The 20,552-nt window shown below is 38.4% G+C and overlaps 3 protein-coding genes across 4 annotated transcripts; 2 read left to right on the forward strand and 1 right to left on the reverse strand.

Moving 5' to 3' along the window:
• The first annotated feature begins 50 nt into the window (after positions 1 to 50).
• LOC117602205 (chitinase domain-containing protein 1) lies at positions 51 to 2,218 on the forward strand. Of its 2 annotated transcripts, XM_076691578.1 has the most exons (8): positions 51 to 399; positions 481 to 627; positions 705 to 876; positions 942 to 1,051; positions 1,125 to 1,279; positions 1,404 to 1,733; positions 1,815 to 1,900; positions 1,978 to 2,218. In XM_076691578.1, exons 1-8 carry the CDS (start codon positions 283 to 285, stop codon positions 1,992 to 1,994), a joined length of 1,134 nt encoding a protein of 377 aa, XP_076547693.1. In that variant the 5' UTR covers positions 51 to 282; the 3' UTR covers positions 1,995 to 2,218. The 2 variants fall into 2 exon arrangements, with proteins under 2 accessions (XP_076547693.1, XP_034175820.2); XM_034319929.2 differs by having other exon boundaries at positions 1,815 to 2,218.
• On the reverse strand, positions 2,165 to 3,555 carry LOC117602210 (estradiol 17-beta-dehydrogenase 11). The gene is made up of 7 exons (XM_034319938.2): positions 3,318 to 3,555; positions 3,124 to 3,248; positions 2,945 to 3,055; positions 2,725 to 2,886; positions 2,570 to 2,652; positions 2,386 to 2,502; positions 2,165 to 2,312 (listed from the first exon to the last, which is right to left on the reverse strand). Exons 1-7 carry the CDS (start codon positions 3,553 to 3,555, stop codon positions 2,165 to 2,167), a joined length of 984 nt encoding a protein of 327 aa, XP_034175829.2.
• A 4,729-nt stretch (positions 3,556 to 8,284) lies between these two features.
• On the forward strand, positions 8,285 to 20,233 carry LOC117602209 (estradiol 17-beta-dehydrogenase 11). The gene is made up of 11 exons (XM_034319937.2): positions 8,285 to 8,424; positions 8,873 to 8,961; positions 9,295 to 9,420; positions 9,488 to 9,544; positions 11,633 to 12,079; positions 16,327 to 16,451; positions 17,181 to 17,291; positions 19,326 to 19,487; positions 19,576 to 19,658; positions 19,741 to 19,857; positions 19,923 to 20,233. Exons 5-11 carry the CDS (start codon positions 11,851 to 11,853, stop codon positions 20,113 to 20,115), a joined length of 1,020 nt encoding a protein of 339 aa, XP_034175828.1. The 5' UTR covers positions 8,285 to 8,424; positions 8,873 to 8,961; positions 9,295 to 9,420; positions 9,488 to 9,544; positions 11,633 to 11,850; the 3' UTR covers positions 20,116 to 20,233.
• The last annotated feature ends 319 nt before the right edge of the window (positions 20,234 to 20,552 follow it).

Below are 20,552 nucleotides of genomic sequence, written 5' to 3' on the forward strand. Positions count from 1 at the left end.
TGAAACGAGCATAAAACTTAGTTTAGTTAATCAAGATTTAATCCTAATGGACGATTCAATGATAGTTTTTAATTAAAACGTAACATATATAAGTATTTTCTTATGAATAAATGTGTAAATGGAAGTATAATGCGATAACTGAGGTGACGCTTAAATCATTTTCTGTTTGGCTTAATTTTTGATGAAACGTTGACTGTTTTACCGATGCGCTATTCGGAGTTCGTCCTCCACCATCACCCTAATGATTTTACTTAGTTAGTACTAGAAAAACAAATAATTATTATGAATGTATTAAGATTAACAATTGTTTTGATAGTATTTGTTGAATTGTCAAAATGTACATTGTTACCGCCCAAAGATAAAAGTAGTAAAAGGAATAAAGGAAAAGTTGAAACTAAGGTAGCAAAAATAAACTTGTTAAATATTCATAAGCAAAATATTTATTTTTTGCTATATTTTTATTTATTTTTGGGTTTACAGATAGGTCCTGTGAATCAAGATGTTTTTCAAAGAAATTTAGTGGTGAAAAACACTAAACCACATGATATTATTCGAGAATCAGGTTTTTATTTTTCTAATACAACTCGTAGACGATTTACTGGAGATATTTTAGGATATATTACACCGGTAAATTTGTTCTTAATTATGTAATAAATTGAATACTAAACATCATTATTGTAAATAAAAACATTTTCTTTTTTTAGTGGAATAACAATGGATTTGAAATCTCCAAAATATTTCATGGAAAATTCACAACGGTATCACCAGTATGGTTGACATTTCCAGAAGGCAGTTGGCAATTGTCAACCCATGATGTTCAGAAAAAGTGGTTGAAAGAAATGAGAGCATCAAATAATGATGCTCATTATGTAAACAGTATGTTACAAAGTGACATGCTTCTATAAATGTATTCATGATACCTATATGAATATTATTTTCAGTTCTACCAAGAGTATTATTTGAACATTGGTCAGTTAATGATATTGTGAGATTGTACAGTGACACTCACAAACAGATTCAATTAATTTCATCGCTCATAGATAAAGCAGAGGTAATTATAAAAACATGTGCAACAAATTAAATATATGTAACATCATAACAACAGCTATGGTGCTTTGTTCTAGACCTTTCATTTTGATGGATATGTTTTGGAAATATGGAATCAGTTTATATTTACAGGTGTGGATGCACAGATTGTAATATCAATAATTCAGTCTATTGCTCAACAGTTAAAAACTAATAATTTAGATACAATTTTAGCAGTACCACCATCAAGAGGGTAAGTTTTACTTTTTGTACTTTTCATTCTGGTTGAACTGTTTTTATTTTATGTAATTTCCAAAGAAAATTGTTTTATGTAATTTCCATAATTAAATCGTATTATATATTTTCTTCGTTTTTAGCCCAAAGGTTCAATTATTTAATAAAGATCATTTTGATCAATTATCACCATACATAAAAGCTTTCTCTTTAATGACTTACGATTATTCAACTATTCAACGTCCCGGACCTAATAGTCCAGTTGATTGGGTGAGGGAGTGTGTAAAATTGTTAGTACCTGAAGATGGCCCTAAACGGGCTCAAATACTGCTAGGTCTTAACTTCTATGGATACAATTATACTCCCGAAGGTGGAAGAGCTATCTTGGGTTCAGAATATCTGAAAATCCTTGAAACCTTCAAAGGGAAAATTCAGTGGGATGATAACAGCAAAGAACATTTTTTCGAAGCAAAGTAAGACTCAGGATTACACAAGAATTTATAGCTTAGATAAAATTGTTTTAGACTAGGTTGAAATTTGGGGATGTATTTCAGGTCGTCGGGGGGCAGTGGAATTGTCTTTTATCCCACATTGTACTCTATTTTCCAACGACTGGATCTTGCTTCCGAATTGGGTACAGGTATATCAATTTGGGAACTTGGTCAGGGATTACACTACTTTTACGATTTACTGTGAATATTTTTACATATGTTACAGATATATTTTACATTTAAAAAGATATAAATACTGTTGACAAATACATATAATTAAAGTATACAGATTCAGTCTCCATAATAATTTACAGTATTTTTGTATCATTCGGACAAGTGTAATTATTCGTAATAATGCTTGGAGTCAAAATTAAAGGCAGCTTCTGTTTCTTGTAACGTACTCAGTACACACATTAGTGTGCGCGTGTTTCTTTGGATATTACTGCAATATTGTTGTTGTTTTTCAATGTCTTGTCTTCTCTTCCTTTGAACATCATCATAGATTGAGGTCCTTGTATAATATTATACATTAAAGCCCAACATAGCTTCGCCGGAAGTAAGCTGTTAAAAATATTTTAATTGATTTTTATAGCTGATGAAAATTACTGAGATCGTAGACATTCATCTAACATACCATTTGAGTGGCAAGAGATATCTAACTGTTCCAGGTAGTACAACATTTATTTGATTCACTAATATTCCAGATACAACTTCTTCTGCTACATATTCAGGTTCTAGCATTGGCATTAGCCTGTAAATTATAAATTTATAGCAGGTCAAACTATAAAAGGCAACGTTTCGTAGGTCCCATTGCATACCTGGGTTTCACTCCATGGAACATACCCGTGTTGATGAAGTACGGACATACTAGAGTCGCGTGAATTCCATCATAACCATGGGCCTAGGAATGTTACTTGTTTACTAACCATTGAAAAAGGGAAATGTGGTCTAAATAATTTTGAAAGGTTTTTACTCTAAGTTCACTGAAGAGGCTTTCATGGTAACCGATAGCTGCAGATTTGGTGGCCGAATAATCCGTGCAGTTGTAAGTTCCTAAGAGTCCTGCCACGCTTGCCACAGTCACGATGTGACCGTGATTGTTTTTCATCATGTCCCTCATGAATGCTTTGGTAATCTGCGTTGAATGCAAATGTTTCAACGCTCTCCTTTAGGCATTGTCTAACTGAACTTACCCAATAATGCGACAGAATGTTAACTCTGTAAGTGCGCTCGATTTCATCGTCTGGTAAGTCCCAAAGCGTTTTTCCATGTACATAGCCCGCGTTGTTTATCAACAGGGTAACCTGAATAAAATATTATCGAGTAACATGAAATTGTAATTTGTTCCTTAGAAAGAAGACTATAATCCTACAGGGCCAACTTCGATCTGCACCGTCTTCGCTATCCTGTACACTTCTTCCCTCTTGGTAATATCGCAATAGTAACTCGAGCATTTTCCTCCATTTTGTCTAATCTCCTGAACTGTATCTTCCAGACCTGCGGATTGTGTTCATAGAAGCGCTTGCAGTTAACTTATTTATGGCATTAAGCTCTATTGGGATTTACCAGTTCTATTGATATCCCAGATGACAACGTGTGCTCCAAGTTTGGCCAGCTTGATGGCCATCAGCTTTCCAATTCCTCCAGCGCCTCCTGTTATCAGAGCCACCTCTCCTTTGATAGATTTTGCACGATAACGTCGTGGAATGAAGGTCAGGATAAGAGCCTCGCTTATGTAAATCAATGCCATTCCCGCGAATAGTAAAACGTCGTACAGTAAGTTGACCCATTCCGGTAGCTCCATTTATACCCCTACATTACAAAGTCATCAATTCTATTCAATTGAAAAAAAGAAATGCAAGGCGTTTGAAACGCGTTTCATTGAATCATGGGTCGCGTCAACAGTTGCGTTTTCCTCAAACGCATTCACCCGCGACTCCAGTTGGACTCTCGAAAAAGAACTGGCTCTCTTTCCTTTCACGGAAAATAGAAACGCATCGCCTGATAACTTGTACTGATAGACAGAAATTACGTATATACATTACGGTACACTTGCGTGAGTAGTAGTACCGGTTCACGAGCGAGTAACAGATTTGCGGTGACGGGTGTTATTAACTTCGGTCAATGCACCAGCCTCGCTTGGTTCCTTATGCGGAATCAAACGGGGAAGTATTTCGTTTGTAAAATTTATTCCACGATCGTCGTACACTATAGCTCGAATATTTATTGGGTTGACATTATTCGTTAGGAACCACATTTTCACGCGAGAAGGGAATATAGAAAGTTTATCAAACAATCTTCTTCTACCGTTCTCTTTTTTTTTTCTTTCTCTTTTCGATTTAGACGGTATGTTCTCAAAATAAAAATTGTCCTTCTGACAAAAAGAAATTCTTCATGTGGAAAGCTTGAACGGCTCTTGAAGGAAATGAAACCGGTTTCCGTCCCGCGGCGTTAATTTGAACGAACGGTAGATAGTTTTGTGTAGTGTCGTATAAAGCGTTTCTATTTGATAACATCAATGGTGAAAGCATGTTAAACAAATATTGGAAAGGTGTCCGTAAAAAATAGAAAATCGATAAAAAAGAAATGCTCGTTCAAAATTCGAGGATTTAGCGTTTTAAATTCACCGCACAATGTTTCGCGTGTTTCGAAAGGTAATTTTTACGTTCATTTTTTAATTTCACATTTTCTCTTCTCGCAATTTTCAATCACCGTTTTATCACAGAAACAATGTTTTAATGTCTTTTATTTAATTATGACAATCTTATAATTTCACATTATTTTGCAGGAAGTGGTTTTATTTAAAATAACGTGCTACTTGGATGCTTTGCTTATTAAAAGTCATTACCTCTTTGAAGATGAAGTTTTCTGAGGATGTTTAACACTAGCGAAAATGACTTCAGTTTGAAAAGCGGTTCCCGTCTCTCTGTGCTTGAGTGTCAGTGGATCGACTGGTGCCGACGGATGTACCTCCTCCTGGTGCGCCCGAATTGTAAGACCCGCTGTGTTTTGATGCGTAACTTGAAGCATTGCTCAGTCACGTACCTAAAAGTCCTCTTGAAAGGTATCAGAGAAATTATCTTAAACATCACTTCAAAGTATCCCTACTTTCCATCATTCATTTTTCATCTATTAAAAATTAATTTAATTACTGATTACAGTTCCTCTGTGAAACTTGAAATGCCATTCTCATTGATACGGGTCCCTGATTTTGCACTGGAGCATGATATAAATTTCTGTAGAAGCCTTTCACAAGAAAACGGCAAGATTAGAAAGGTACATAAGAAATTTAGAAGAACGTAGAAGCAATCTACCTAGAATAAGGCAGTAGCTCCACAAGAACCTGGTCTTTGTACACCGCTGGATTTACTATAGTTCCGTATCCTACAAGATGCACAGAACACGTGCTGCAGATTCCTACTACCATATATGTATACCTGTACCGAATCTTATGGTGAAAGTTTCCGTTACCTCTCTCTTCTTGCCCTACTGATGCTGTCCTATGATTTTACGGTGCAATGAAATATCAGCCCTAGGATTGAACCGTATACAAAGCATGAAATACTGGAAGAATAGTTCCATCTATGTGGAGAGTTGATCAACCGAGGTATTTCCTTCTACGATTGTATTTTCAGATTGAATTCTTTGTAAACACATTTCTTCAGAGAAGGAATAGAAAATTCGTCGACGGTTCAAGTCCTGTAATTTCAAGTCCTGTAATATAGAAAATCATTACTATGAGTATCCACTCTGTGGTGGTCATCGTAACATCGAGTAACAGGATAATGTATTGCAGGAAATTACACGAGGTCATTGATTTGCGATCCATCAGTCCTTGTTATTTTTCTTGTAATAGAAAGTTACGAGATCCAAGTGAATCCTCGAATTACGTGCGAGCAATACAAACGGTGTATTATACTCCTTCGGCTTACACAATTCTGATGGAAATTCGCTTCGATCCTTGATACATCCATGTTCGAAGGAGCATTGGAGATATAGAGAATGACAATATAGCATGCCTTCATTTGAGAGAATCATTCGCACAATTTGTACAAACGGTTCTCATAGTGCAAACAATGAAAGATAGCAGGATTCATCCTATGGCTGGTGAAAGGATGACGTTCAAGATCTAGGCCACTAATACTCCTTTTCTACAAACAACGAGGAAGATATGAATTATACAGATCAAGAAGGGAGAATGACTTGTCAGTTTTAGATTCTGTTTCTTAAAATTGTTAAGTCAGAAGTTTGTTGAAGTTACACATTTTCAAAGCAGTTCCTATTGTCATCAGCTTTGTGCTGTTAACATTCCTTCGGCCGAAAAGAAGTTTCGGCTGAAAGACCTTCGTCTTTGTCGAACGTGACGAGGAATGAATCATTTTTTGGTACTGAAAGACAGACAGATTACAATGACAAAGTCACGCGTTTGTTCATTGTCAATGCAATACGTTACTTCTCGTAATGAGCCATGCTTGAATTAATGAATAAATGTAAGGTAAACGACGTCGTAAACAATAGTAAACTTTATTGTGTGTCCTTTCAAGTCAGTGGGACGAATAAAGTTTTTTTATCGTTTACGGTGTTCAAGGATCCGCGTTTATATTGCAGTGGACGTACAAATAAATTTTGCAAAGATAATTGCAGTTCTTTACAAAATTAAATAAAAAGAATAATTTAAGAGCGTTAAGTTCATCGCTTTAAGAACTACTTCTGCTCGAAATAAATATTAAGAACTGCGTCATAGCATTTTGATAAAAATTACATGTTTATAATGATAAGAAATGAAAACACTTTGATAACATGTTTACTGAATTCAAATTTTTATTTCAAACTTCGAATCGATTCGATAATCCGGTACAGAGTTGCCATCTGTCGAAGAAACATTGGTAATGCAGACATACCGACGCGGACATTTAATCCCTTTTGAAAGCCAGGCGGTAATTAACGTAAAATTTTTGCTTTTAAATTTGAAATCTTATTCTTAATGGATCTTTTGATGAGATCATTTGTGGATGAATTTTTTTACGTTCAAAACGAAGAGTTGTTTTAAATCAGGAATACATTCAAATTCAAAACAGGAAAAATCGTAAAAAAATCATTGAACATGTTATTGAAATGACGAACGGTAAATTTATTAAGGTCGAAGATATCAGAGATTCATCGATAGACGTTGAAATTGAATACGTTCATAGAATATGTAGAAATCTTTGGAGGCAAAAGAGTGCCCCCTTAGAGTGTTAATATTTGTACGTTTTTGTGTTTGCATATTTAGTAATCGTCTAGTGGAGCAAAAAGCTTCGATGACGCTCATCCAGGTCCATTCCACTCAGGTTTACCCAATGCGAATTTCAGTGAAAGTACATACTGACAATAATTTCGTAATTTTTATTCTTTTAGACACCTCGAACGTTGAAGAACGGTTTCACTTCGAGGGGGCTCTTCGGCCTTCTACTAACGTGAAATTTCAAGACACGTTTAACGGTAAGCTGTTTTCTTGTTAAAAAATAATCATTTTTTTCCACATTCCTACTGTTAATTAATTAATGTTCAAGTTAATGAAATCTATCAAAATTTCAGTGATAATAATGAGGATGAAACGACGATCGTTAACAATCTTAAGGTTTTCTATATAAGTAATCAAGTTTTTCAAAGAAAATTTCATTGCGAAAAGTTAACATTAACGATCGTTGGACCGTTTCAGAAGATTGTGCTACGCCATAGGAACATCGTTAGCAATCGATTAGGATTTGATGCCGATCAACATCCAAGAGCTCCGAATTATTCTGAATCCGTCACTTTCACTTGTGTAGAGTTGCTCTGGAAAGCCGGCGTTTTCGCCGTGAAATGGCCTGTATTTCTAGACAGCAAGGAGAAAGATTTCTTCAAGTTCAACGGTGCCCACTGGAATGTAACTTTCCATTTCGTCTGGTTTTACAAAAGAATTAGAGATTCATTAGAGCAAATCGTTACAATTGCAAGTAAAAGCAAAGCGGGAGTTGAAACGAAGATAGTCTCGTTCGAGAGATTACCATACAATAACAAAGAAATAATCAAAGCTGTATTATTAGTAACTGTTCGATATTGGCGCTAGTCTTATCCCCAATAGAGTTGGTTCATTTTTATTGCCAAATTAAAATAACCATGTTTACTTGCAACGCAAAAGAAGGCGATTACGATTGTTATTATAACGCTTTGCTGGTAGATTGAATTGTAGGACTCGAAACAAATGGAAAAGTTTTAGATTATCAGTATTCAATAGTCGAAAACAACTTCCATTTGAACGAACAACTATTCATATTATTTAATATTTTAACGTTTGAGTCGCCTTCACTCTTCATCCATGGTCCTTTTTCCAGTTAGTTTCCACAAGAACGTCGATTCGACTGCTTGATATCGACCGGATCTCCTTGAGACGTGAAATTCTACTGCCTTAATCCCAATTATCCCATGGTCGGGCGATATGGATCATTCTCAGGACCAAAATCCTCCTTTGTTCAATGTTCGTTAGTGCTGTTCGTCGTTTTGCACGAAGGAAGTGTGACGGTGAATACTGTTGGCTGTTAAACGTTTTGTTAGTGTTTAACTGTTGAACAATTAGTTGGTGTTCCAGTTTGCAAATTATATGAACAATAAGCGGCAATGAAACCGCGCTATGTCATGACAAGCGTACTGTGTATGTATTCTGTTCCTCTTTTTATGTAACTTCGATTTGTTCATAAATGAGAATGAGATAACATTTTTGTTAAACGATTTTTTATGCTTGTGGAAAAAACTTTAATTTCATTATTTATTATTCAGAGATATAGACTGAATAAAATAACACGATAAGATCAATCAGATCAGGTATTCAGTTTACTACGCGATTAATAAACAAATATTATTATTGTAACTAGATTAGTGTTGCATAATGATTAATATATCAACAAGTATTATCTTTCATCTAATAGTTGTTGTTTCAATAAAATACTTTATCTTCTTGAGCCTGATTCGTCTAAGAATAGCTACAGTTCATTGAAAGAACTCTCCGCAATGAACCGATCTACACACCAACTTCTTCTATTTATACGATTTCTAAACGAGAAAATTTCAAGGATGCTTGAACATAAAGTCCATGTTTGCAGATGTTGCTGGCCGATCTAAGCGAAAACTCTACGTCAAAAGCAGTAAATCAAGCGCAAAACGAGCTAAGAGAAGACAATGGAACAAATAGGTAATAGAAAATTTTCATTTAACATCTTTGAGAATTTTTACTCCTTAAATGTATAAGTGCAACGCTATGAACCGGTAAGGTCTTAACTTTTTGCATTGTAATTTTTCCATTTCACGCTTAAATAATCAGCGAATAATAATAAACAGTTAATAATACCGAAAACATTTGCAGTGAACGATGTAATTGTTTCAAGCAATAATATACGATTAATTTAAAATTATATGGAAAAGATATAAAGGTACAAGAAAAAGATGCAAAGTGGGCGATTAATCGATGCACTTCCAATTATCTTTATTAATGTTGTTGTATGTGTTTCTCGCTTAACGCGCGCAGAATGTTTTTCGAGAGATTGTCGAGAGGGTAAAGGCGTACCGGAGCCACCGTTTCATTCAGTACACCGACAACCGTAGTGCCGGTGAGACTAGTATCTCTAACCGTACGCGAACGACTTTCGTACAGGTACGCACCTTCTCGTGCACTACTCCCTTGTGTCTGGTTCTACACTCTAGCCAAGTTTTCGTTTCAGAACGCGAGTGACTGTCGACGAACAACGATCACCAGAGAACCAGCGCGGCATTCGATAGTAAGACATTCTATCAATCTTATCTACTTTTGATTTATCGACTACACCATGGATCCTTCTCGTCATCTGCTCAGAGATCTATCTGTTGCATGCTTTATTCTTCTCGTTCAACGATCATTAAGTTCTAGAGAATATTGTCATGTACAGGAGTGTGTATTCAACTACTTATTGTTAGAGAAAGAGAGACGAAGGGTTACAGCGATCGCAAATTCAATTCGTTAACTCGCTGAAACACGCTCGATCGTCTGCGGGCGGGATAAGTTTTGAAAGTGGCTACCTGATCCTCGTGAAGGTATTCTTCGAGAAGCTGCTTTCGGTGATCGGTTTCACCTTCGTCGCATTTTCTTACCGGTCGTGTGATACATATTGAAAAACACATTTATGCAACATCGATCCAAAACGATTCGTGACCTTTTTAGACGCGGAAATGATGAAAACAGGAATTCTACTGAATAATATTGTCGTTCATGGCATCCATTAAAATACCGTTCAGCATTTTTGTAAGTGGTCGATCGAAATCGTTAACGATTCGTACGAACGAACCAGTTATAATTCCAAAGATCGTTAACGAAACTTCTCACGCCCACACGCCAGTAAGTGATCGAGCACTATTTTGCAATAGTTGCCTGTCAATTTACCTTCTTCTGCGTCGTCACTCGATCGTTTGTTCGTGCATGCTATCGCAGTAATGACGGTTAATTGAATCGGATCAATTTACCGGAGGACGTTTCCGTACAAAGTAGAACAAACGTATATCATAGGTCGGTCGATTTTTTTAGGATCAATTAAATTTCTGTGAAGCTAAGTTCGCGTTAGAAACGTGGGACGAATTCAATTAGATTTTAGTGTGAACTCGTAAGCGATAATCGTAAAAGATTCGTAAAAGGCGATAATCATGTTCTTCTAATTAGTAAGTTAATCACGAACGACGAATAAATTAGTTCGATTGAGATGCAGACTTAAAAGTAACAACAGCAGAATGTGAATTGAAAATTAGCGCGTTAGCGTTCGTGTGCTAGATCATTGTTCAAAGTTATGATTACGATTACGACAGAATCGTCGAAGCGACTCGTTGTACGTCTCTTTGCATGTACGTGTTCCGTATTACGATTTCGAATCTACGTATTTTTAGTTGGCTATTTTTCCTGGATCGAGTGAAACGAGCACGTAAGCTTCTGCTTCTCGTGATACTGTTTTGCGGCAAGATTTTTCTTCTCCTTCAAACTCTTCGATGTAACATTCGATAATTGTTCGAGGCATCGCTGGTTGGCTGAAAAGAAACGAAAAATTCGTCGAAATCCACGGCTGAAAATCGAAAGTAAATTTCGCGCCTCATTAGAAAGCGAATCACCCACCGACCGATGTGATATTCCTGTTTCGTTCGTGTAATCGTTAACAACGTCCGCGAAAATCGTACATAAAATCGTAAACAGGAAAACGGAAGAATCGCAACACGTTCGTGAACGTTTTCGAAAACATTTCTCCCCCTCGAACCCTTTGCGTAGCCGCGTTTGTGCTAACATAACAAATTTCTTGCGCGAACTCGAAACTTTCTTCCTCGAGTCTTTCATTGTTCCATTCAACTAGTTACGCGTATCGTAAAAAGCAAGTTACAAAATGTAATCGTGTAAATAACCGTGTCTTAGAATCACGTTTACCTCCAAAGGTATTTTGTCGTAGAAGATTTGGATCAACTTACTCGTCTGTTGGTTTTAATCAATTCGTCGAAATACGTCCTCTTTACGCGGCTACGAGAAGAAAGTGATACGAAATTTGGAGAAAGCGTACACTAGTTTCTACATCGGTGTTACCTACCATTACCTGTGTAACTAACATTACCGACGAATCTGTGACCGTGTTACTTCATTCTTATCAGATAAGCGTGTTTCAGGTACGGCTCGAAGCCTGTTCCCATTAGCAAGAATACACCTATTGTGTTATCAGTGATTTGTTCGCGCGAATCTGTCTGCAGTCATTTGAAATATAGGTCGTACGGTTTTTGAGTTAAAACTTACATTATACTTTGCCAGCTGTTATTTATTAGATACTTATTCTACAATTATTTTAACACTTAATTTTGTTTTCCAGAAAATTTGAAATTATCTAAGAAGATCCCGGACGGTGTACGGTTAATTTTTGGCTGTGCCAGCCGCAACAACTCCCTTCTCCGCGTACGGAAGCCCTAATACACACCCCGTGCTGGGACAAGCTATGATATCCTGATCGATCGGCATCGTCGAATCGCAGAAGAGTCGTTCCACGTCGAAGGTTCAGATTGAAGCTTCTGTTGGAAGAACGGGACAGCCATGTCTTTCTTAAAATCCACAAGTGATGTGATAGGTTTCCTGCTCCTCGCGGCGGTCTCCATCGTCGAGGGTATCATCAAATTGTTGATTCCCATGAAATACAAGATGAAAAACGTCGACGGTGAGATAGCCTTGGTGACCGGGGGTGGTGGTGGTCTGGGCAGGCTAATTGCCCTTAGGCTGGCCAATCTTGGGGCCATCGTTGTGATCTGGGACGTCAACAAAACTGGTAAGCTTCAGTCATCTTTTTTATTTATAGATGAAAAGATTGCTTCTGAAAACTGTACAGGACTCGATAAATCTTTGGAATAACAAAGATATTAGGCCACAACCTGCAGCTCTGTTAAAGACCATTTTTTAAATAGGGTAGTGACTCACGTGTTTGTTCGCGCATTTTCAAACGTTTCAAAAAAATGATGATATCATGTATTGCTCTTGAACTTGGAGCGCGAATTTTTTAAAGTAATAGGATTTAATATTCTGTTCGAGTAAGTATCGGTATTGTGTGAATAAATGCGTGGGTTGCTGTGTAAAAGGATTCAGGTGTAATTTTCATAATAACTATCAGTACTTGAATGGAAATTCTACTAAAAATTATTAGAAGAACCATAACAAAAACCGTAGTTGTGCAATGCTAATAGGGCATCAAAAGGTCTGTAGAGTCTACGATAAAGCGTTCTTTAAGATTTCTGGGTGAATCATAATCTGGTGATCCCTGACCTATGATATGAAATTCAGGGTACGATTCAGACGTCACTTGTGTAATGATAAAAATATTTAACGAATCATTTATTCGATATATTCAATTGTTTATGAATTCGTTAAAGAAGCAACGAAAAATTGATCTTGTAGGAAGAGAGTGGGTGATCAACTGGTGGCCAGAGTCGTTTCACGAATGTTCTACGTTTCACGAAGAAAATTTTCTTCTGATCTGAATTTTCATGTTACTCTATCGTCAGGGAATATCGTTGGTATCGTTCCTAAAAATCTGTAATTGGCTGGCTGGATCTTTTTTTCTTAAAAGCATTCGTTAACGTACCGTCGGTGACATTTAAAGTGTCCGGATACATTTGAACTTGTGACGATACTTGTGAGTCCACGAGTCGATAAACATCCGAATTTCAAGGACGTTCAAAGCGTGATCAGACTTTAAATATGAATAGATCGAGCATCGTTTTAATTTTCAAACGCCGCATTGCGTCCTTGTCGTTGTCTAAACTAGAAATTATTCTATCGTTGACCAAGAATTCAAGTTTCTTTCCTTGATGCTTAATGATATTATTATACGTCGGATTAGATAGAGTAAATTTGTACCTCTTCATTAAATAGAATGATTCTGAAAAAAAAACAACAACAGAATCAATCTAGATGATCATTACGTATTCATCCATTGTCTGTTCGAATTACGTAATTAAGAAGCGCGGAGAGAAACAGCGACTCATTATCGCGTTAAGTGTTATAGAGAAATGTACATACGTGGTAAGGTAGATTTAGATTTATATTATTAGAATCCAATTATGATAAATCAAACATTTACTTATCAATAGAGCATAATGAATGGTGAATTTAATGAGTTAATTGCCAATGAAAACGGATGTTTCTAGCGCGACATGCTATAATTATAATTATTCTGAATACGATCTGATGTGAATACCACTTTATATTCTAATTTAGATTTTCCGCTTGCATAATATATCACTGCTACTTAAAATCCTCTTTAATTTTCCTTTTAATTTCTTTTCTTTGATCTCTATTGAACTCGTGGAGACTGCTATCGCTGAAGCGCATAGTTAAACGCGAGTTTCTGTCTTGTTTCCTACAGGCGTTTGTTATGATTTTGCAAAATTATTATTTTCGGCTACTCCTATAATTGTGCCAAGTTTAGATACGAATCGGTGCCTCGAAGGTCGTGCATTTGTCGGCTCATGCAAGAATCAACATTCGACCGTGTTAATGACCTCCACCTGTTGAACGAAAGGTGTATATACCTTTGCCTGACCTTCTTCGTTCACTGCCTCTTCGTGTTCTCGTATCACAATGAATTCCGTCTTAAACAGGCTTCAGAGTCTTCAGCGAAAACGACCGAAGATAAAATATATTATAGGTCTCGTTTCGTGAAACTTGAATCCTTCCTTGGATTGTAGGCGCGAATAGTAAGCAACGTGTCGTTTGGTAAAAAGGTTTCTCTGGTTTTTGAAATGCTCGAGGCGAAGATCGTAAAGTTGTGCAATCGAACCGGCGGACGAAACGGTGGAATAAGAAAAAGGAGGCGATAAGGATCGAGAGAAATTAATCGCGATTACGGGAGGGAAGGAGAGACTGTTCGGGTTCACGGGCAGAGGAAGACCGCGTAATGAATTTCAAACGTCGGCAATCAGAAACTCGTCCTCGTGGGCGGAATATTGATCGTATAAGCTGCACTGTTCTGGCCTCGCGGTGACTTTGTTCTTTGGAAGCGGGACACGTGTCACCGAAAGCGATCCAACGAATGACAAGAGTCGAATCAGGGAGAGCCGGATCGTTTCTCAGGATCCCGGAGGTTGCCGCATCCTTGTAACATCGGATACTTATGGAGGCCATCCTTATCAAGGAAGGTTAACTCTGGTTAAGGGAAGGAACCATCATTTACTTAATTCACTGTCCTTTGCGCGTCGAAGGGTAAACTTCATGGCCATCATGGTGGAAGGTTTCTTCCCTCCAGCACAGCAAGCTGAAATTTTACTTTCGCACAGGCTGCACCAAGCCGAGAAAAGCGAACCGGCATGACACTGAAGGCCGTCCAAACGAATCTGGTCGATCGGCTTTGCAAACTGGTTAATCGTAGTATAAAAAAAAAAGGAAAAGGTGGAATTTCACGATATTCTCGTACTCCTTCGCCGGCTGTAAATGTCTTTTAGATAGCGCTGTTTCCTCACATCGCTTAGGTCCATTTATTCCGAATTGTTCGGTGTTGGTAATCGTTCGCAGAGTGTAATTAGCCTGGGCAAAGCTCGCAATCGAATGTTATTTTAATGAAATCTTCACACCGGGTGTTTCCCAACTTTTTTCGAGTCTCGACTCCCTCTTACATTCCTTTCGGTTATCAAAAATCAGCGTAACAACCGCTAATAGAATTGGTTTCGACATAACTATTATTAAAATGAATTAGGTTCTGCAATGTTTCTCCAATCACGACCCCTTTTATAATTGCCTAATAATCAATTCGGGAATAAACGATTTGGGAATCGTGGCGATAAACGATTCCGTTGGTCAGAGAGAACGTGGTTTGCCAGAGAACAGGATATTCCACGTTTTGCAATTACCCTTTATAATCTACGTGAACGCACGTACCACTTGGTCAACAGGCGAAACAACTACCTCTCCACGAGCTTCGACTTTCTACGAGGCGCGAGAAACTTGCGCCTCGATCACCGATTACTCGACGAATTTTCAAAAATCGATGGTCTGAGTCCCGTTAATTACCTATTCATCGGCTATTAAGAAAATAGTAAAAAACTTGTGTTTGACTGGCAAACAAATGAACAGGTTCGAACAGGTCGATGAACAATTGTAAGCAAATGGAAGTTAAATTTGTTGGTTTACGAAAGAAACGTTAATAGTTCGCGGTAGAATCAAACGATTGCTAAATGTTTTGTCGATGTTCGATGAATTTTACAAATCCGAACGATTATCCTCGAACGAGTTACGCGTGGAATTATTCATGAATGCGATACGAATCAGTCAAATTTTGCTTATATTCTGAATTGCTATGTTAATCGGTAATTCTGTATACCATTAATATTTGATTAACGAAAAAAGTAAATTAAAATACAAATAAACTTGTTCCAAAAGGTCCCAAGTTTAACGATCAATTTGTCGTTGATCTTTTTTTGTCGTCAAATGTCAGAATGAAAAGGTTACTACATTTTATTATACTTGCTAGAAGATTCAATGAAACGAACGAGGAAAAAAAGGAATTAAAAAAAAAGAAACAAGAATAGTGGAGTGGAAGGTGTTGCGTCGGGATTATTTATCAAGTTGTAATAGTTTTTTGATCCGTGTTTCTTCTCACGAACTCGTTTCGTAACACGGAGTATATTATGCAAATGAAACGAGATCCAGCTAATATATGTATTCCTCGTTCTTTCGAACTCGATGGAATTTACAAAGCCAGGCACATATCGTCACCTGCCGTGTGCAAGAAGGCTCGCAAACGATGAGGAACGAGCAAATACTAGGTCGACCGGTAATCCACCTGTTGTCGACGATTAATGTCCTGTCCTTGTTGCCTGTTTCTAACACGCGTTCAACGGAGAAAGAGAGATTCGGCTGATTCAGGTGCAGGTTCGTTCGTTCGTCGATCGATCAAAGCCATGAGACTTGGAGGACACGTTGATCTTTTGTTTGAAATACAAAATAATTGCAATTTTTTTAATCGATTTCGACGATTACTTTCATTTGATATTTTCATATTTATTCGGTGTTTGATCGTTTCAGGTACGGATGAGACGGTGAAACTGGTACAAGCCGCAGGTGGCACCTGTTACGGTTACGTCTGCGATCTATGCGACCGGGAGGATGTTTACAAGAAAGCGGCATTGGTCAAGGAAGAGGTTGGACAGGTGAGAATTTCTCATTATCTCGGTGATCTGTCAGAAGATAATTAGATCGACGAATGAGTCACTTGTAAATCAGCGATTTATTGTCTTTCTAATATAAACTAGCAGTATTTGTAGCGTTCACCAGCAGATGAATCATTTGCATCTACTTTCTCGCAAGTCCTAGCTGTTCACTCGATTATACTCTGACCCAATTGTACCTGTACGTTTCATAATGCAGATTATGAACTCGATTAACAGAGCCTGAAGATACCTAAGTATCTTTCTTAGAATTTGAAAACGAATAGGAAAGTTTGCAATGGAACGATAGATATTTCCATTTCGCAAGAGCGACGATTGTACGTAAATGTTAAACGAATTCTAGCATAGCGATTGGGAGGAATTCGGTGGTAAAATGTGTTCGCAAGATCGAAGCGTTCGAGAGTGGATACGCGTCGCGTCGAGGTGGTCGCGCGAACCACCTCTGCTTCTAGGGGACGAGCGAACATTGTGAAATCCTTGGTTGTGCCATAGCGTTGCAATATGTCGCCAATAACGTCGCCCGTCTCGTTCCGAGAAACTCAAAAAAACATGAAATTTATCGATTCGTTTGGTATCTTTTTCTTTTTCTCTTCTTATGTCATTCTTAAATCAACGATGTAAAATTTAATTTTACATCATCCGAACCGAGAAACCTTGACGGAGACCTTGTTACGTCCGGAATGAAAAATTCATCTTATTTGTATGTTGCAGGTGACGATTTTGATCAACAATGCCGGTGTGGTCAGTGGTACGAAATTTTTGGACACACCGGACAAGCTGATCATTCGGACGATGGATGTGAACGTGATGAGCCACTTTTGGGTACGTTTCTGGAGTTTCTCGAAAACTTTTGCAATCCGTCAAAGGACAATCCTAGGACGAAGCTGCTTTTCGGAATAAAAATATCGTCAAAGCGGCGCGCTGTTATCTTGTGAATCTAACCGCGCAACTATTACAGTCAGAATCGTGTTTCTATTCAAAGCAAGTAATCTATTCTCGAGATGACGACACGCACGCTAGATTTATCATAGATCCAGCAAAGAGAAAGAACAGTGCGTCCTTGAGGTGTTCAGAGATCTTTTTCATCGGTCCGCTGTAATTACCCTCGTCCACGTCAGGTCCACGTGGTTCAGCATTGAGATTCAAAAGCGCGATTCTCTTTGTTCGCGATGAGAAGCGTGAGTGAGAACTGTGCATTCTCGTTGTAGCTGTGTTTAGGCTGGTTGCCGTTGGTCAGGAGAGAAAACCGGTCGCATAGATGCAGCCGCTCGAGCGTGCCGTTACAGTACGCTCGCGTGTCGTGGTTGCGACACGCGAACCGCTTGATTGCCAAACTCAGATACTGCTGGCTAACACCGCTTCCTACTTTGGCAAATAAACTCCACTCACGTTTCATGCGTTCGATTCTTTCCTATAGGAGTAGATGTAACTAATTAAGGCTGGTTAACAAGTAAACTCGAAGAGATAGTTTGTTAATTCTAAATTTACATAATTATTAGCAGGAATCAAATGTAAATCTTTTCAATCTCTAAAAAGCAGTGAGCTATAGAATTTAAAATATTCTTTGAAAAGATTTCGTTCATTGTCGTGATATTGTACTCCGATGCGAATACTCGCTGCAACAAGTTAAAGAAAGAGGTTGTGCGCTCGTTTTACGTCCTCAGAATCCCTTCTCCGCACTCTAATAGCCATGAACGATCTTCTCGAACCGCATACGTTCTTGTAAACAATTCTAAACGCTACTCTCGTAAACGTACGGCAGTGATTGTACCTGGAAGTGCTTTTTCCTTCCTAGCACCGTTTTCGCGAGTCGCCAAGCGTTCGTCGATGTAACGGGATACAGAGTGAAAGTTCACGAGGCGTCATCCGCGCGAAGCATCATCGATGCCGATCAACGGGTTGGCTTTAGCTAGTCGTGTGGATTCGGAGCACGAAGAATGAAAATGATAGCCCAACCTGGCTAAGAATACCGATTCTGCGAGACGTGTTACATCACGGATTTAACGTCAATTGACATATTCATTTTATAATGTGATAAAAAACAATGAGGCAAAACTGGGACAAGGTCTGCCGGTTGTATCGCTCGGAAACTAACGATCGTTCGAACCTTGTAATGGCATTTTTTATTTGCAATTGCTTCTGGAACGTCTGCGTATTTTGTAATGTCGTCGATTCGTGTGAAAACAAAATTTTTATTTAATAGGGAATCTCTGATCAACGAAACACTGTTGGCCAGCACGGTTCTTCTTTGTTCCTTCCCTCTGGCGTTTCAGACTTTGTTCCCACTCGAGGGACACCGTTACGCGCGAATCGTGCGTCGACGATTTTACTTTCAAAAGTGAAAACTAGAAGAGCACTAGAGCACTAGAAGAGGTGAAGAAGTGGGTCAACGGCTTCGTGAAGAGTGCGTCAACCGTGGACCTCTTGCTGCATCCGATGTCACGGTCATTTCGGCAAGATCTCACTTTCCAGTGCCCCTTATTGTTCGCGATCCGACTCGTCCACCTCGCGTGTTTCCTCTTTGTATATTCCTACGTTCGAATAGTATTTACAAGCTACTACTCGTGTTACAGTTATATTTACTTATGGTAATGGCGGTACCGTGTACACTTTAACACCGTTCCCTGTACACGGTAGCAAACGAGTACGTGTATTCAGCTCTCGCGCTGATCAGATCAAAATATGTAACCCGTTACGCCGCTGTATCATTTCCTAGTAATTGCTTCGCTTTAACGCATCGTTCGGTTGTTTTGCAAACAGTTAGTCTGGCATTAACGATTCGGAGTAAAGCGAGGATGCAGGTTTTACGATCAACCGAACGGCTGTGTATTAACGGTAGTAATTTTCCTTGTTAAGACCGCGAAGGCGTTCTTACCGTCGATGATGGAGAACAACAAGGGTCACATCGTGAGCATCGCCAGTCTGGCTGGACACATAGGCGTGCCGAAATTAGTGGATTATTGTACGTCGAAATTTGCGGCTATCGGTTTCGAGGAAGCGCTTCACATGGAGTTAGCGGTAACGTATACATCTTTCGGCTAATGAAATCGATTCAGCATTGTGCAATTGACCTTATTGTTAACAAATTGTTCATCGTACGTTACAGGCCGAGGGATACAACATTAACACGACAGTGATATGTCCGTTTTTCATTCGCAGCACGGGTATGTTTGAGGACGTTTCGCCTAGGTAAGCATTCCACTTTGCAATTATGCAAACCCGTTACTGCTTGTACGCGCTTTTCTTTATCACTTTTACCTGTTTTATTCAGATTCTTTCCGAGACTTAGTCCGAACGAAGTGGCGGATCGAGTGGTGTCTGCTATGAGGTGTAACGAGAAGATTGCCGTTGTACCTGGTTACCTCTACCTTCTGCTCGTCGCAAAATGGTAAATAATTGAAAAAACCACCGACATGGCAATAAATTAAATGCATCGTTTAATTTGATTTATAGGGCTTTCCCATGGGCTTGCGCGGGGATGTTTATACGTGGTATAATCCCGAACGCTACCCATACCGGATGCACGTCGCCCACCTCTACCTCTAATAAAGAAACTGTTCCTAGTGTATTGTCTAAAGAGCAGAACAGTGCGAACATTCATCAGCAATTAACCAGACGCGTGTCCAGTTCCGAGAGGAAGCCTTAAATCGTTTTGTGATCAACCCTTTTAATATCATATCTGACGTATCTTTCGTTTTTATCCGACTACGAAAAGAAGGAGGATACTCAATTCGATGTGTATATTTTTTTTTCTTTTTTTTTTTCTCGAATACAGAACATGGTAAAAAAGAAAAAGAAAATACGTATCATTCAGCGTAACGGCAAGAAAGGAACAAGTAGGGTACGTTGTTTACGCCCGTATCGTGTTTTAAGTGTAGAGAAATCGTTTTGTACGCGGTACACGCACGTTAGAATTTACTGTATGTACGTCAGAGAAAAAAGAAGACTTGTCCACGGACAGGTTATTGCATAATATTGGGACATGTTTCGTAGAACGAGACAAGGAAAAATGTAGCGTTGGTAAAGCGGTTGTCTTTATCAGGGCTCCACTATCCTGTTGGAGAGACAGCCTAATAGAGAGAC

The sequence above is a fragment of the Osmia lignaria genome, chromosome 13 (genome assembly GCF_051020975.1).
Source record: "Osmia lignaria lignaria isolate PbOS001 chromosome 13, iyOsmLign1, whole genome shotgun sequence".
NCBI classification, from domain to species: domain Eukaryota; kingdom Metazoa; phylum Arthropoda; class Insecta; order Hymenoptera; family Megachilidae; genus Osmia; species Osmia lignaria.

What these genes read in the sequence shown, in the direction of transcription:
- LOC117602205 (XM_034319929.2), top strand. Translation starts at nt 283, where the DNA reads ATGAATGTATTAAGATTAACAATTGTTTTGATAGTATTTGTTGAATTG. An exon ending in AAGGAAAAGTTGAAACTAAG is followed by an intron (nt 400 to 480) that starts GTAGCAAAAATA and finishes TTGGGTTTACAG; the next exon opens with ATAGGTCCTGTGAATCAAGA. An exon ending in GCAGTACCACCATCAAGAGG is followed by an intron (nt 1,280 to 1,403) that starts GTAAGTTTTACT and finishes CTTCGTTTTTAG; the next exon opens with CCCAAAGGTTCAATTATTTA.
- LOC117602210 (XM_034319938.2), bottom strand. Translation starts at nt 3,555, where the DNA reads ATGGAGCTACCGGAATGGGTCAACTTACTGTACGACGTTTTACTATTC. An exon ending in TGCAGATCGAAGTTGGCCCT is followed by an intron (nt 3,056 to 3,123) that starts GTAGGATTATAG and finishes TATTTTATTCAG; the next exon opens with GTTACCCTGTTGATAAACAA. An exon ending in GCCTCTTCAGTGAACTTAGA is followed by an intron (nt 2,653 to 2,724) that starts GTAAAAACCTTT and finishes TAACATTCCTAG; the next exon opens with GCCCATGGTTATGATGGAAT.
- LOC117602209 (XM_034319937.2), top strand. Translation starts at nt 11,851, where the DNA reads ATGTCTTTCTTAAAATCCACAAGTGATGTGATAGGTTTCCTGCTCCTC. An exon ending in TCAAGGAAGAGGTTGGACAG is followed by an intron (nt 16,452 to 17,180) that starts GTGAGAATTTCT and finishes TGTATGTTGCAG; the next exon opens with GTGACGATTTTGATCAACAA. An exon ending in CGCTTCACATGGAGTTAGCG is followed by an intron (nt 19,488 to 19,575) that starts GTAACGTATACA and finishes CGTACGTTACAG; the next exon opens with GCCGAGGGATACAACATTAA.